At 36.3% G+C, this 18,011-nt stretch overlaps 1 protein-coding gene across 3 annotated transcripts in view; it reads right to left on the minus strand.

Moving 5' to 3' along the window:
- Positions 1 to 323: 323 nt before the first annotated feature.
- Positions 324 to 18,011, minus strand: part of SH3YL1 (SH3 and SYLF domain containing 1) — a 45,302-nt gene continuing 27,614 nt past the window's right edge. For all 3 annotated transcript variants that reach the window (XM_051614906.1, XM_051614904.1, XM_051614907.1), the window contains exon 10: positions 324 to 915. In XM_051614906.1, the coding sequence (XP_051470866.1) occupies positions 716 to 915 (200 nt within the window). In that variant the 3' untranslated portion in view covers positions 324 to 715. The remainder of the gene's footprint in view (positions 916 to 18,011) is intronic.

Here is an 18,011-nt window from a genome sequence, read left to right on the forward strand (position 1 = left end):
ATATTCTCCAGGAAGGACTATTCATGCATTTTATTAAAGAAACTTTCAGAAATGCTTAAATTATTCAAAGATGAGGGTAATATAAGAAAAGCTATCAAGAGAAGTTAAACTGCTTAACTGTTACAGAATTGTTCAATAAAAGGTCTTTGTATGGCTAACAAAGACAAACCCTGGGGACCAGACCTAAACTAGTTACTAAGAAAAACTGCAATGTCTAATTTGATTTAAAAAACCAAGTATAAAGGTAATTAATTTCTTCTGCCATACCTGCAAAAAACAATTTTTTGCTTAGTAAAAGTAAAAAAACTTCAACTCCGAGACGGTTTCAAGCAAATTTGAGAGCATTTATTATAGAAAGAGACCATAAATTATAATTTAATAGAAATCAGTATTTTCCCAACATGTCTAATTTAAATTTGTTTGCAATTTTTCACTGAAGTAAAAAATCCATAAAGCAAGAGAGAATTGAAATTAGACATAAATTGGAGTACTTTTTCTATGGTAACTTGCTCAAACAAAACTTCATAGTAAATTTACCATCACTTACTGTTTATTTAAGAAATAAGTTTAGGGGAAACTTAAGGTCATTTAATTAATGTAAATTTTGTTCTAGAATAGTATTGATAAAGAATCTCATTTTAATAAAATCTGAAAAGTTAAAATATATTTTTCAGTGTAAATATATTACTGCTTCAACATTTTATTTTATACAAATTTAGTTGTTACTTATGGCAACATAGTTGGCTGGAAAGATGCCAGTTTGTGCTCCTATTCTGCCTTCCCACCAATCAAACTGGGAATCTGTTTTGGTTGTGACTGTGATTTTGTCTCCAGCTCTGAAAGTCAAGTCACCCGGCTGTTGTCCTTCAAATGAATAAAGTGCTGTCACTTCTACTGGATTACTCCAAGAGTTACCTAAAGTGAAAAAAAATAAATAAAAAGGAAATTAGTAAACTGCACACACAGTAAGTCCTTAAGTACAATATTCTTAAATGACAAAGGAAAAGTGAAAAAAAAGTGACACCAAAAAAACATTAGCTGAGCATGTAAACTGCTGATGAAAAAATCCTCCATTTCCACTATGTTCTTAGTTAAGTGAAATTTGGATTCTAGCCTATAAGCACAGTCTATTTAATAAAGTAGGAATTTATAAAAAATAAAGATCAGTAACTTTTCCTATATGCCTCATATGGTCAAACAGAGACAGTGGGAACAAAAGCAGTGTGTTGAAGGAAGAGTAAGTACTTCCTGAAAGACTGCTGAACAGAACCACTTTTGGGTTTTAGTCTTGGTATGTGTTCTCTGTGACAGTTTCTTCGTAGGAACTGCAAAACTTAAAGCAAGGATTTGTTTTTTTTAATCAATACTCAGGATATAGGATGGTAAGATACAAAACATCCAAAGCACTTCCCTTCTCTTTCCATGGGGTTTGTAGTGTCAAGGTTTTGGTGTATCTTGAACACTAAGCGAAACACACAAAATATGCCAGTGGAAATAACTCATTATGGTTTAATGCACTGGAAGTAACTTGGCTTGCATAGTGGTATTTTAGGTCACATACACAAATGGCTTTTAATCTCTTTCCACCAGTCTCTTCCATAGTTCTTTCAGTCCTTAGCCAGGGTTGGAAACTTGCCATAAGTCTTCTGGTCTAGTTTTAAAATAATCTAAAGTCTTGGATACCATTATCCAGCCTCCATTCCCATTGACTTTTTCAATCAATATCTTAATGTTTATTACTAATCTAAGTTAATATCTTCAGTTTGCTAATTACGTTTGCTCTCATGTCCTTTAACTGTCTGAACTATATAAGGCACTTGCATTTGTTTGATGTTGATTTAGAAAGCAGTTAAATCTCTCACATGAATGCATCTAAAAATGAAAATAGAAGGTGCAATAGAGGACTAGTTAAGAGGAAATAATGAAGATGTTTACATAGGCAGGTGGAGAAATTTCAGGATGTATTGCTCATACAGATGTGAAGGCTGTACAAATGCTCAAGGATTCAAGGTTAAAGACCTGCTGCTCAAACTGTGTTTCCAAAGGGGAAATCCAAGCTCTTCTTAGTCTACACATTGCAAGCACAGAGCTAGAAAGGATTATTAGAGAAGCACTGATACAACTTTTTTTTTTTTTTTTGGCTGCCTGTCATCAACAACTGATACCCACAGAACCTTTCTTCAATTTGCTTTTTTCACTTTAGAAGAAAGAGGAAAACATTTTTTCCCCAAAACTCCCTAGATACAAGCTGTAGCCAAAACAGGACAGAGAGAATAATGGACTACAAAATGTATACGTAAACAACACAGATTTTTTCGCCAGCATCTATCAATACATATGTTCAATCCACAGGTCAGTTCTGCATTTGTAGCAGTCATCTAAGATCAATACAAATTATTTGGCCATATGCCAGGAGAGTGCTGGTTGAGGAGAAGTCAAATGCTGTCTTCCTTGATCACACTCTCTCCTGATATCTGTGTTCATCATCTAAAGCCACACACCACTATTTCTTTTCATGTGAAAACAAAACCAGATGTGAATATCCATCTTTATCAGGTTCTTATCTCCACCAGTTACTCCTACCAAAAAAAGGCAGCAGCCTGCCTCACCATGGTCTTCACGACAGGCTGCAGGAGAATCTCTGCTCTGATACCTGGAGCACCTCCTCCCATTCCTTCATTGACCTTGGTGTCTGCAAGGTTGTTTCTCTCACATATTCTCCCTCCTCTCTTCCTGTTGCTGTTGTGCAGCTTTTTTGTCCCTTTTAAAATATGTTATGACAGAGGCACTACCACTGTCATTGATGGGCTTGGCCTTGGCCAGTGGCGAGTCCCTCTTGGAGTCAGCTGGCATTGGCTCTACCAAACATGGGGGAAGCTTCTAGCAGCTTCTCACAGAAACCACCTCTGTAGCCTCCTGCTACCAAAACCCTCCCATGTGAACCCAATACAATTACATTCCATAGAAGAATTGTCACCACCACTTTAATATGTTTGACTCTTAGCAATGGCAGCAAGTAGTATTTACACCCTCCATGGCTGAACTTGCATCAAAAGTAAGACTATCATTCATCCTACCCAAGCTACTGAGCATACAGAAATTGGCTCAGTAAAAGTAAGAAGAATAATTAAGGAAAACTAGATGTAACATAAAGCATGAAAAAGTGTAGCAAAAGAAGTGTGCAAGACACTAAGGTGCAGAAATGCATTTGATACAGCATGATAATGCCTCCAATCATTGATTGCTCTGTCATAGGAGCAAGATTGCTTTATCCATTTCCCTTCTCACTTTTTGCCCCTGTGCATATGTATCTTTCCAAACATGCAGAAACCTCAAAGCACTACAGCTGATTATGCATGTTGATACCTGAGTCCTTGCCTCATTTGCTACCTTCTATAATTTAAAAGCTTTTTTCCAGCTTCGTTCCTGTAAGCTATTTCAAAAAAATCCTACTTAATTTTCCCTAGTAGCTGTTTCCCAATGCTATAGTTTTATTTCTCACAAAGGTTCTAATCTCTTTGCTTTATTTTTGTAGCATAAAACACATAAACTACGTATTTACTGCCTCCAGATTGCAGCATCCCATGCCTCATACTTACATCCTAACAAATAGATATCTTAAACAAATTCACTGTTATGAAATCTACCAGTTATATTATAAGGAGGAGTAATTTCATTTTCTTGATCCCGATTTCAGTTTTACATAAAAGGGTTTTAAATAAAATTGTCACAGTCAACATGAAGATTGCTGAATGCATGTATTGAAACCACATTTGCAGCTCACACAAGATGGTGCTACAGTGCTACGTACAGCATATGATAATGAAACTTCTGAGATTTTTAAGTATGCACCCTGGAATGAAAACAAATTATATTGTGTAAATTCTTTAATTCATGGTATCTGAGAACACACAGCACATTTCTACAAACACAGTGGTCAAAATGGAAACAGAAATTTTGGTGGAAGATCAATTAGTGCAGCAGCCAGCATACATATCCAAAGCTTTGGGGTACACGGGAATGGTATATGCTGGATAACACACCGCTCTGGCCACAGTATCTTCTCACTTTTGTTCATCTTGACATGCTATAATGATTTGAACTTTCTACTAAGGACTATGCATTGAGGACTTGATGAGGTATAAACTGGAGTGAATGTACAGCCTCTTGGATGTGGTGCAGTTACCAGCCTCAGAGCGAATGAAAGAGCAATAAAACCAACTTCTTCATGGGCTTCAGGTGAGTGGTGAGATTGCTAAACTTCTGCTTCACAAAATCCACTAATTGTAAGCAACTAAACAGCATGATTTTGTGGGTCATGTGTGCACCTATATGACAGAAACTATAGGTGAACTAATACAAGCTATTACTGCTGGTTTTGGGTTATCCAAATCACATTAAAGAGCAAAAAAGGAGCCGGGTGACTCAGCTGTTACTGCCAACAAGCCATCTAATCAAGGGTACTGATGACTGACAGGGTAATCCTGTTGTTGACTGTCCTTGTATTACCCACTTTATGCTAAATCTCTACTTTGATCAATGGCAGTGGGCCTAGTTTCTTTCGAAGCTGAAGGTTGTAACATTGCTTCTACTGGGACGCAATATCTCATAGGAAAATGTGATTGCCTAAGTAGATAAATTTTTCCTTGAAACTCTAGTCTCTCTTAATTCTTTTGTGCAACCTTTAGAATACATGGCTATAATTTTTGTTATTTAAAAATCAATCTGAATGAGCAACACATTCAATATACTAACTTCTACTTTCTCTGTATTTTGTAAAGAAATAGAGAGAAGTGACTGGAACTGCCACACAAAACATTGAAAGTCAGATGAGTCTTCAGCATCAGAGATGACAGAAATTGTATAGTGCTAGCATAAAAGCTCCACCAAAACGTGTCATCTTTCAGGAAAGCTGTAATGAGAATTCTCTTTGGTTAAAAGGAGACCTAGAAAACTAAGCAACCACATGAACCCTGTTTGTGCAGCAAAAGTAATAGAAAATTAAAAAAAGAACAAATGATGGAAAGAAATTAACAGACACAGGCAGATGCAAATTTGCTTTTAAAACCAAATTCATTAAGTATCAAAAAGGTTTACTGTCACTAGTACAGTGTTCAAAGGATTGAAAGACTCAGGTATTGCTCACAGATTTAGGATAAGAACTGTAACTAATAGTGAACAGACAGAAATCTTAGCTCTTTACTTGTTATGGGACACAGGGCTTTTGTTTGGAAAGGATTAATGTTGAGTTTATAATTAGTGCAGGAGAGAATTCAAAGTAGGCCAAAAAATTAGGTTAATTACTAGGTCCTGTAAATCTCTGAGTAAAAAATGATAGTTTGTGCCAACAACAATGAAGACTTTACAGCAGATGTTAATGGCCACCCTTTGCAAATAGTCTGGACACCACCACCTACTAAGATACGACTCTGAGTGTAAATACTGTGTGTGTGTGTATACGTATACCAATTATATGAAACTTCCTGAAAGATCTTTGCCCCAAATTATCACATTAAAAAGGAAGACTATTATGAGGTCCCATCTGGACACAGTAAAGAGGAAAACAACCATTAACTTGATTTAAGAGCTTTGCAAGAGCCAGGTACAGGCTGTTGCAGCAAAGAAGGCAAACAGTATCCTGGGCTGCATTAGGTGAAGCATTGCTTCAGGTTAAGGGAGGTGAGGCCCCACCTGGCGTGCTGGAGCCAGTTCTGAGCTCTTCAGTACAGGAGATGGACATGCTGTAGAAAGCCCAGCAAAGGGCCGTGGGCATTTCCCCTATGGGGAAGGCTGAGAGAGCTGGGACTGTTCAGCCTAGAGAAGAAAAGACTCATCAAAGAAAAGGGAACTCATCAATGTTTAAAAATACCTGAAGGGAGAGGGGAAATAGGATTGAGCCAGGATCTTTTCAGCGGTGCCCAGTAAGAGAAGAAGAGGCAATGGGCACAAACTGAAACACAGGAGGTGCTGTCTGAAGATCAGGAAAAACTTTTTCACTGTGAGAGCAACTGAGTACTGGCACAGGTTGCCTACAGAGGTGGTGGAGTTTCCATCCTTGGAGGTATTCAAAAGGACATGGCTCTGGCCAAGTGGCTCTTGGCGGCCATGCTCAAGCACGGGGGTTTGTCCGGATGATCTCCAGAGGCCCTTTTCAACCTCAACCATCCAGAATAGCTTGTGTGTGCTCAGAACCCATGCTATCTGTGAGAGGGGATGTGCATGAAGTTAAAGCTTTGATATGTACGCATGTCTATTGAAACTCTGGATGTCATATTTAGTAACTTCAGGTGTTTATTAACATTTTGTAGTTGTCTAATATTGCAATTTGTTTGCTGTAATGCTGATATTGATCTTGAAAATATACTTCAAAGATTACTAGCTAATTGTCTGTCATTAGTGAATTAATAAGGTACTTTGATCTTGATTTTGGTTTTAGCTAGATGAACTGAGCAGCCTTTCCCTGTGACAGGTCTTGCAAAAGTGTCTTCTCCTATAGCAAAGATTAGGTTTCAGGCTGAACGGCTCATGGCCACTGATGAGCTTAAACTAATAATTATAATGAAACAGCTTATTTAACTGCTGGTCTAGTAAGGAAGGCAAGTATGCGTTGTGATGATAGAGCTAGGCTGAGAGAAGGAATTCAAATATGTAATAAAAAGCTAAGCTCGCTAGCAGTCCCACGGTCTTTTTTTGCAAAAAAACATAAAAATAAACTGGTTTAGCCTAGGACTGACAGAGCAACTGGGTACTGCTCAGGTTACAACTACGATCAGAGTTTAATGAAGTAAGGGGCTGAAGAGAAAGATTCATTGGTGGATAAGCAATAGCAGGAATGAGATGAGCATTAAATGGCAAGAGTAAATATCAGAGATATTTTTGGAATTGCTGTGCTCATCAACTGATAGTGCTAGATCTGGAAACTAAAAGATAATGCTAGATCCTTGCAGGACAGATGAAGGATAGAAAAAAAGCAAAGAATGTCTTATGGTTCATTCCAAGGTAGATACAAGTTACGGCATTACAGTCAAAGTCAGCTTTAAGGGTGGAACTGGGATTTGAGTATGCAACAGTTACTCAGCTTTTGCACTCTTGAACTGGGTGCAAGAAAAACAGCTTTGAAGAGGGTCCAGCATAGTACTGAAGGACTCCAAAACAACAAGATGTAAGAAGATTAGGTAAGAATAATATGATCAATGATGGACTTTATAAGGTGAAAGAGAATGAGATGCTAACACTGGGAAGAGATATCGCTGGATGAGATTGAGAATTTAAGAGTCAAAGAGAAGCGAGAAGATAGAATGGATACCTGAGACAAACACAGAGAGAACACAAAACAATGAGAATCTTCTGCATCTGTGAAAGAGATGAAGTTTAGAGAAGATATTAGCTGAGGATGTGTACAACCATCATACCTATATCAGTATCCTCCCCAAAGATCCTCCATATAGACTGGTAAGAGGGGACAGACACTGACTGGAACTGAAGAATGGCTTAGTAATGCAAGATCTCCACACAAGTGAGACTGAGAGCATGAAACTAAATAAAGCACATTCTCTGAGAATGTGCTGACACCAATCAGAGGCTGGTGTGCTGACAGACATTAAACCACCTTTTTGGCCACTCCTCTTTCTGCCCCCATTACTCATCTGGGGAGGCTATTTCAGAGCCGTTTTCCCCGAGTTGGTAAAACACCTTTCTTTATGTGCAGCTTCAAGTAGTTCACTTCGAGTTTACATATTTTTTATTTGTTGACATTGGCCTTTGGCTGAAGCCTTTCTTTCTTGACATTTACCTTCCTTATGCTTTTATAGTAAAAAACCAATTTTTTTAAATCTTCAGACTGTTACACTAAAACTACCTTATATCAGTGACTCCTTACTCCCCTCATTGTATTTATTCTTTTCCACACCTATTCAATTTTACCTAATTTTTATTAAAAATGAGTAAACAGAATACTACCACAAGGTAAGAGGCCTGTAAGTAACTGACTTCTCTATCATTAAGCACAGAGCTGTTTAAATAGAAGAAGGGAGACAGAACTGAAGGAACAGAGAACTCATTTTGTGAAGACCACGAATTTACTTCTGAATGTGAAAGTAAAAAAAAAAATAAATAAATTGAAATGAATCAGTGCACAAGTCTGTCAGAACATTTTATGAGGAGATAACCATGAATGAAGAAATCAGAAAAGAAAAAATGGAAGGGGAAGGAGAGCAGAGAACACTAGAGAAAGTGGAAGCCACAGAAAGCTGAGGTACAGGAAGAGAGAGGTATTAACAATGTAGCAGACCTGCTCTTTCAACTGAAGGCTGAGCTGAACCAAAGCTGCAGAAGACGTGCTAAAGCTAGACAACGCAGAACTAAGGTGTCAAATGCATTTAGAAGAATGATAATGAAATTACAAAAACTGGAAATGAAGATTGAGATAAATAAAAATAAATGTTATGTGTACATAATTTAAAGAAACTTCAGTATAGAGACAGATTTTGAATATGAATGAAAATATTCCAAATCCCAGAAGTCAAAACCCCAGAGCCATATTACAATTCAACATACTACAACATCAAACACAGATGTTATTCATTAGTTTGATTATCAGTAATCCAACAAAAAATCAGTTCTATAAACTGCTTCAGGTTTTTAAAGGAGAAAAGTTTCTTCGTACAGAATTTAGATGTATTAATTTAGAAAACTTAAGAACAGCATTTATCAGGTTGAAATCAAAACACCAATTGTGTGTTGAATCACCAATAGGGAGAGAGAAAGTGGACACTGTGTTGTCTGATATAATGCTAATTCTTCAGCTCTCTTTTCTCCAAAGAATCATGAAGTTGAAACTAACAGTAATACAGCGCCTTTCTCAAGAACATGAGGTAACTCTGATGTCTTGGTTATGTATGAACAGTTGAACTGGAGAATATCTACCTTTTATTTCATCTAAACTTACTTGTTTTCCATTATATTTTATATCTATTTCTGAACTATTATTTAAAACAGCAGCTATGAAAATAACTTATGAACATAAGGCTACGCCCTACAGAAATTTGACTACATAGGTGAATCGTGTCAGGAATAGTCGAAGATGCATTGGAAGGGAAATGAGAAGAGGGTATAGAGAACAAGTCATATGAGAAGAAGGTGAGGGAACTGGGGATGTTTAGTTTGGAGAAAAGGAGGCTGAGGGAAGACCTCATTGCTCTCTACAACTACCTGAAAGGAGGTTGTAGGGAGGTGGGTATTGGCCTCTTCTCCCAGGTAAATAACAACAGGACCAGAGGAAATGGCCTGAAGTTGTGGCAGAGGTGGTTTAGATTGGATATTAGGAAGAACTTATTTACTGAAAGAGTGGGCAGGCACTGGAACAGCCTGCCCAGGGAGGTGGTTGAGTCACCATCCCTGGAGGCATTCAGAAAATGTGTAGTTGTTTTGTTGTTGTTGTTTGTTTTGGTGTTGTGGGTTTTTTTGTATGTTTGTTTTTTTTGTTTGGGCTTGGTTTGGTTTGGGGTTTTTTTTTTTTGTGGGTGTTTTCTGGTGGAGTGTGTGTGGTTGTGTTTGTGAGAGGGTTTTTTTGTGTCAAAGGTTGGACTCGGTCATCTCAGAGGGCCTTTCCAACCATGACAATTCTGTGATTTTGTGAAGAAATACGTCAGAGTTAGTGCTGGATTTTTAAGAAAACAGCTGTCAGCTGTTCTGTTCTTTAATTTCAGAGCTCTCATGTCTTAGGTTACTACCACATTTTGTTATCGCTTTTAAGTAAGAGTTTTAAAACAAGAATGAATGTGAATACTAGTTTTAAATTCAGGATATTAATAATTCTAATAAGTCAGACTTTAATGAGTTAGAATGAAGAAACAACTGAAAACACTTTTTTGATATTCTAAAACACACTCTTAGAAATGGTTCAGTTGTCTGAAAGCGTGCATGTACGCAACTAAAGTTGTCTCCTTAGAAATAAAACTATGGAAAGTTTTTTTATTTATCTTATGAAAACAGTCAATACACAGAGAATACCTATGAAAACACAGAAAAAGATACTCTAGGATGTCAAGAAATAAAGCTACAAAAGTACATAATTGTATTTTTATTACTAAGTACATGCACACATCCAACAAATCTTTTGTTGCCACTAATTTTTCTACTCAGTGTTTAGAAAGCAATAAAAATTCTGAAAACTGCAACAGTATTCTGTTATTGAAATAGAAAATAAATGGCTTGCAATGAATGTGCCTACCAGATTGAATATCTCCTCAAATTTAAAAACCTCTTACATATAATATGTAATTCCTTTATTAAAAAGGATTGGCTCATAAACTGGTGATAATGTAAACAGAGAAAAAAAAATCCACAGTGATGTTGTAAAATATTGAAACAGCATTGCCTCAAAATATTCACTTTATGACCACATGCAATAATAAAAACATGACGATACAGTATCTTACTTCATATGAAAACTGGCATATTGGAGATTAAGACCTCATTAGGTATAGTTACACTTGGTAATGTTTTATGGATGTGGAAATTTAATGCAATTAATAGTCCATGCTTTGATTACATTTGAATTCTGAGGCCTTCCTATTTGTAAGTAATTTTTAACAGAAATTTAATATTGTGAACTTTGGCTCCAAGTTGGGGCTCAGATGCACAAAGGTGATGTTGAGTTCATGTTCCCAGGTAGGTTGCACAAAATTTCATACAATCACAGACTGGTTTAAACCAGATTACTGAATGACCTAGGTTACAATGTCAGGAGAAGCAGAAATAAAATACCTTGTAATGGCAAAATTAACTTATTGGGCACTTATTGCGCAACATCTGTACTCAGACTTTATCATTAACTGTCTGACAACAGGTCTAAAGCAGCAGCATCTTTGGGAAGTGACAACTGGTCTGTGTTTAAAGATTTAAGATGAAAATGAAATATGGAAAGTCAAGAGAATGGATGAAAGGAAGTGTCATATGAGTTATTACACAGAGAAAAAGAGGACAGTAAACTAAAAATGCCATGGCTTGCTTTTGTCAAGAAAAGATGAAACATCAGTCCATGAGGAACTGGAAAAGGAGGTAAAGCAGAAGCTTGGCGTAGTATGTTACACTCTGGTACTCCCTGAAGAAATTAACTTCTCAGGTCCTAGATGGCAACAAAATATTACATGTAGTACTGCCTACCTAGAAAAAAACCCTCCATGCAGCTCTCATTCAGAAATAAAAATAGTAGCTCAACTGTATCCTAAATACTACAAGTCATTAAGATAATTTCAGTTTTTAAATCACACCAATGTACAGATCTGTTCTTTTTTCGACCTAATGTGATTCATCTTCCATATTCTTGGATCACACTTCTCAGTGTTTAACCTGAGAAGAAACGGTTTTACCTCAGCTTCTAGAGCAGAACAGACATACATCTATTTATGAATCTCATTTTAGTTGTTTCTGGACAAATTACAAACCAAGTGCTTGTTCAGTCTTATAAGTGAAATCTCAAATGTTCTATCCACATTAAACCACTAATTTCCTTAATGGCCTTTTTTACATTGCTTTTGAAATGTAGACTCACCTGAAAAAACCCTCAGCATACACAAAACAACCTCAGATCTCATTGAACAGATGTTTGAGAAAGCCTAAATATGCACAGTGGATTTGACATTTTATATCTACAGATACTAATCTACTATAATCAGATATAAGCACAAATCTTTCTGTGCAGATACTTGAAGTATGTCATATGCCATCATTGATCCAATTAATCTCCAATAATTCTCATCTGATCAAAGGTCAGGAGACATGATATTCAGCAGATCATGCACAGAACAAATAATTTCCTGCCTTAGCTGTTGTTTTGCTACTAACTATGGCTTGCTTTAGGTAAGTAAACAAAATAACTTGTCTTTCTCCACTTTCTTAAAAAAAAAACAACAAAGCTTCTTAAGATGCTCAAAGTATTTAAATTCAACACTGAAATCTGAAAACAATTCCTTCTTCATAACTAAGAAAATGACGACAGACTTTTTGGGCTAACTGAGCTTCACTGACACTGCAATAAAGCAGCACCCTTTAAATGCCCACACAAATGCCTGCTTGTGCCATCAAGTTACACAGGGCTGCTCTTAAGAGGGAGGGCAGGCACCAGTCGCTTTGCTCTGTTCTACAACCTCTTGCAGGCAAATAAGCATCCTATATCCAGAAGGCTTGACGTCTATTTGTTACAGTAGCTGTAGGTTTAAGGTAATTTCAAAACCTTCAAGGTACCTTGGATAATATCAAGAAAGGCCTCTATTATTCCAGGAACTACAACTTTTAATACCTCTTGGTACTAAACGTATACCCCAGTCCTGAAACGGAGAACAAAACCAAATGTTAAGTCCTCTTCCACTTCCTCAGCAAACTGTATTTTCTGAAAAAGTTTCAGAGCTAGACATTATGTATTACTTCAAGTAGGTATTTTGTCCAGGTTTCTAATGTTACAAAGCCTTCTGGTTGATTTCCAGAATAACTAACTGTGTTCTCCATTATGAAAGAGAAAAAAGATAAATTCCATGTTTAATACTTGTTGTTAAAGACTGCACAAAGTGAAGTTAGCCACAGATGTTCTGTACAAGGTACACTATCCTCACTTTTGCTGCAGAGCCTCAATCGATAAGAAACACATCATCAGCTGCAAATCCACAGGTATGGAATGCAGGTATTATAAACACTTTTGTAATAGACTGATAAAGTCCAGAAAAAGGCTCAACTATTTCTGACCTCTTCCACATAAGCTGGAAATGGACCATTGTAAAGCAGTTTCCATGTCACCAACCTGTGTCACTTCTCAACAGTGTCATGTCTAGCAAACAAAACTGGTGGTTTCATTGGTGGTTGAAAGATACCTGGCTATATTTAAACTTTAAGTTACTGTGCAAATTAAGCTCATTCAGTATGAAACGTATTTCACTGTTTCTGAGTTTCTGGCCTACTAGGGAACATGCTGGCTCATCATCTTCATCTGCTGATGGAACGCTTTCTATCTTTGTTTCAGCACACTCAGCTTTTGCATTAAATAAATGCCTTTTTTTGTCAAGCATCTGTGGATGTGCTTGATATTTAGGATATAAAAAAACCACCTCCTGCTTGCAAGAGTCAATTCTGTAACAGTACTTTTGCTGATTACTTTTTTGATTTTTCTGCCTTTTCAAAAAACATTTAAATTTTCATTCAAACTGAAATGGTTAAATAAACTATATCAATGTGCAAGACTACATTAATGCAAATAATGCATGTGCTGAAATCATACTGCAAAAGCTGAGATGCCGTGCTAAGCACAGCCTTCATATTCTTAAAAGTACAGTAACAAGAACTGAACACTCTTTATTCAGGTCAAACCGACCATTTAGGAATTATTTGTCGTTGTAGTATTATGTTGACAACCTTCTTCATGTTTCCTCTACATATATTGAGTTTACATCTCAACTTGAACACCCTGTGTCTGCATTTTGCTCACCAAACCTCTGTCCTGTCAGATTCCAAAGTTCTGATAATGTGCTAATGTTCTGTTATTGATAAATGTCTTAGCTTTTATCTGTCTGTGAAATTAAAAAAAAAAAAAGAAAAAGAAAAAAGAAAAAAATAGTAAAACAACTTACAGCTTCTGATGGAAAATTTTTCTCAGTCTTGCATGGATGAAAACTCTGTACTCATTAAAAAAAAAGAGTTACAAATAATAAAATTATATGAGGCAAAAAGGTATCTCATATAGAAACATATGAAATAATATTTTTGTATAAGGCTTCATTTGAAGTGCCACTGACTTATCAACAGCCACCTTATCACCAATATTTAAAACTGGATGAGGATGACCGGGAACAGGAGGCTTGTTTTCAGTGTGAAATGAAAATCAGCTCTACAGAATAAAACCCAGATAAAAGAGGTTACTACTACCAGACAAAGGAATAAGACAAAAAAAGCATGAGACAAATCTGTTTTAATCTTGCTAAGAATAAATTTAGATTAAAAGCAAAAAGAAGTTTCAAGTGTTTGAAAAAAGAAAGATCTGGAAACTGCTTCCTGTAAAAAACTTGGTATCTCCTAACTATTTTAATATGAAGTTTACCACTTTCATGATAACATTTTTGTATTATGTGAACATCTGCAACATATATAAAACTGTAAACTTTTGTTGGGTTAAGGGGCTCAGGGTCTGTTGAAATCTATGCTAGGACTTAATCTTGCCACAATTACTTATTGCTGTTATTTTACTCTATTAGTCCAGCTATTTTTTAATTCTACCTATACCACAGGTTCCATGAGCTTAAAACTTCAAAAAGTATTTAACAGATGTTCCCTTCCTCTGCCAAATGATGACCCAAGCAATTGTACTTCCACTTACAGTATCCCATGGCACAATCCTGTATGATCTGATCACAGTGTAAACTGGTAGGAGAAAGGCAGATACCTCTACTTCATCACAGAACAACTTCAGTAAGAGCTAGAGACAGCACAGACTCATGAACTAGAGCCCAAACTGATCAGTGAAAACTCTGCAGTATCCATCCTCGTGAGGATGAAGCATCTGGGACTGCCACCATGACACGACCTGTGTTCACATTATGCTGCCCAGGCTAGCATAGCCAACCTTCACTGAGTACCCATTACATCAGCCTGGCCAAAAAGTACACAGTTATGATAAAGTTAATGAAATCAAGCAGTGAACAGTTCTGCAATTTTCAGTTAAAATTTAAGTATTGATAGTATTCTTTATACTTCTATGAACATGAAAGAGTGACCTTCTATGACAGGGCCACTCTGTTGGTGAACAATGGGAGAGCAATTGATGTCCTGGACTTGTGCAAAGATTCAACACTGTCCTGCACGACGTTCTGGTATCTAAACTGAAACAACAGACCTCCCCACAAACAGGTAAGAAATTTCTTGAAACCGTATCCTTTGTAAAAGTGAGAAGCTTTACCATACCATTTTTAGAACAGTTGTTTGTCATACTGATTTAGTTTATTAGCATTTGCCTTATTTTTATTTGAAAGGCCTCCTATCTCTTATTCAAGGTCTAACAGTTTTTCTGTAAAATCTGAATTACTTTCTTGGTTCAATCAGCAACATCCAGCTGGATGATCTGCACAATATAACACTGAACTAGCACAACCGAGGTAGACACAGGTCACTCCATGACAAAGAACCTATGTCTTTTTGGGGAACCATGGCTGTAATTTTTTTCTGCTCATGGAAAATGTATCTTAAGTGTTGTTCCACCAGGGTAAAAACTAAAAGAGGGTAGATTTAGACTAGATATAGTGAAGAAATATTTTATTATGAAGGTGGTGAAACACTAGCACAGGTTGCCCAGAGAGGTGACAGAAGCACAATCCCTGGAGACATTCAAGGCCAGGCTGGATTGCGTTCTGAGCAATCTGATCTAGTTCAAGAAGTCCCTGCTCACCTCAGGGGGGTTGGACTAGCTGACCTTTCAAGGTCCCTTGCAACCCAAGCTATTATATGATTCTATGAAAATGCTATCTAGTGCACTAGACAGCTTTGAAACAGATGAAATTTTAAAGCATGTATTTCATAAATATGCTACAATATTAAGCTGCACACTTTACAAGGGCCTCAGACAAAAGACTTCAACCTATACCATGTAACGTTTTTATGATCACATGAAAAAGTTCACATTTTACCTGCTGTGAATCAGCATTATCATCTCAATGGTGCTTTACACTTAAAAGTAACTGTAAATGACACTGAGAGTTTCCTATGATTTAGCTCTAATTTCCTCATTTTTATTTGAAGTCATTAAAAAATGCCAAGAAAAAATATTGTTCCCCATGTCAGTAGATCTGGTTCATACTTAGCGTAACAGCTCTCTGCCAATGCATGTATTGCCCATACAAGACCTCAATTTGATCCTAGCATGACTGACCTCAATCTCTCTGTATTGCATTTTTGAGGTTTTCTATTTTGAGTTAGCTGATTACGTGCAGTCTTTTGTTTTAGTATGAACAGTGAAGTCTTGCATGCTACATATCTTCCTCTCAGCTTGCCACAACATAAGACATAAGCAGCTTGATTATCTGACTTACTGCTTTCACGACAGCACTAGTACGATCCTAGTAAAAGTGAATCAGGGATAAAAATAGTCTCAAAAATAATTTCCTGGGATTTCCTTGGTTTGGTTAGTATTAAGAAAGAGCTCATAATAGCAAGAAAATTAATACTGTGGGAGACCACCAGATGGATGTTTTATTTTTCTGGTAACTAAATATAAACATGTCACAAGCCTTGTCACGAAAAACACAAAAATAGACCAAACTTAGGTAAAACTCTTAAAAATAAACAAACAAGAAAAGGTACTTTAGTTACTTTCCAGGGGGTTAACTTCTTCATTTTTACTAAAATTTGTAGCCAGGGTCATGAAGGATTATGATGGACACATCATGAATCTCACTTTGTAAAAATTTTCTAAAACAAATAAATATTAGTCACACTGACTTGTCTTGTTGATTTTACAGTTCATAATCTGCTAGAATTCCTCCTCAAATTATAGCATACAAAAACAGATTACTGCCCAGCTTGATGAGGGTTCTTGCTTACAATGTGAAATAATTCTACTTGATCCTACTGCAAATCTCTGCCTTTCTTTGAAAAGAAGTAATTAATGAACTGAAGAATGAAAAGTGTGGTTTTTTTCAGCTCCAAATACACATCACACATACACAGCCCCAAAAGGAATATACACATATCGTATTTTATCTGAGCTCGTTATTTTAGTTATTGTCTCCAGTTTTCACTTAACTATTGAAATCAGTATTTTTTATTCACCATTAAAAACTTCTACTCCACTTTTTCATGAAGACACAGAACAGAAGAATAATTTCATTAAGGGGTTAACTTCATTATCTACAATGAGTGAGCAGCAGCACAGAAATGCAGCAGCACAGAAATACAGCAGCATAATATGGCAAATTCAACTGAAAGAACCACTTCCTTTATCAGCACATCAGGTAGAGTGATTATTCTATTTATCTCCAAATTCTCATTCCCCCACTGACGAATAGACTTTTCAAAGTCTAATGCCTATGAAGATGACTCAGGATCAACAATTCTGAAATATCAGCCAGTCTCGGTGACAGAAATCAGTCATGTTTCCATGGACTATCTCATTTCCAGTTCAAAGCAAAATGCATTCTTCCCCTCACTGTGAACCAGGGAGTCTTTCTCCATCCTTAAAAACAACAGATTTAGGACTCCTTCTCCTTTCCAGGTTGACACAGATAGCATGGTACAAAAAAACATTTTATAATCTTACTTAAGAGTTACACTTACTTACTTAAGAGTTAAGTAAGATTATAAAGTAACTTAAAAGTAACTTAAAAGTAACAAGTTGGCACTATTTTAAACCTTCTTGATCCAGAACAGACAGAAAGAAGAAAAAGCTGCAATATTGACATTATTCTAGAATGACATACTTTAAGCATATGCTTTCAGGCAACACTGGAAAAGTAAAAATTCAGCTATTACATCAGGACAAAGTTAGCCTGAGACCACAAAAATATCAGAATTTTACTGGCTCCAAAACCAATGAAATAATTTTACTATTGTGGTGTTTAGTCTTAATTTAAAAAAAATGCTCAAGTCAAAAGTCACTCAAGAGGATATTAGACATTATTAGACAGTATTACATATTAGGATATTCTTACAGTGTTGTTGTCAGAATTTCTTGTCAGTGGATATTTCTAAATATGGAACTGCATACCTGACACAAATTGCTGAATGTTAGATTTCCAGTTAAATTTGAGTTACTCAAACATAGCACTAGTTTAGTTTAAGTTAAGAGAAGCATATGAGAAAAATAAAGTGCTTCAATACACATTTAGCAAAGCAAGTGTATTTTAAAGTTGCAAGCACATAAAGTGATGCTCTTTTTCAGCAGCTCTAACTAAAATTTCCATTACTTTACTACATTGTGCTTAAACAAGCTCAGCAGTACATGAAATTAGAGGTACTAATTAATGCAGAGATGGCTA

This window comes from Apus apus, chromosome 3 (genome assembly GCF_020740795.1).
Source record: "Apus apus isolate bApuApu2 chromosome 3, bApuApu2.pri.cur, whole genome shotgun sequence".
NCBI lineage: Eukaryota > Metazoa > Chordata > Aves > Apodiformes > Apodidae > Apus > Apus apus.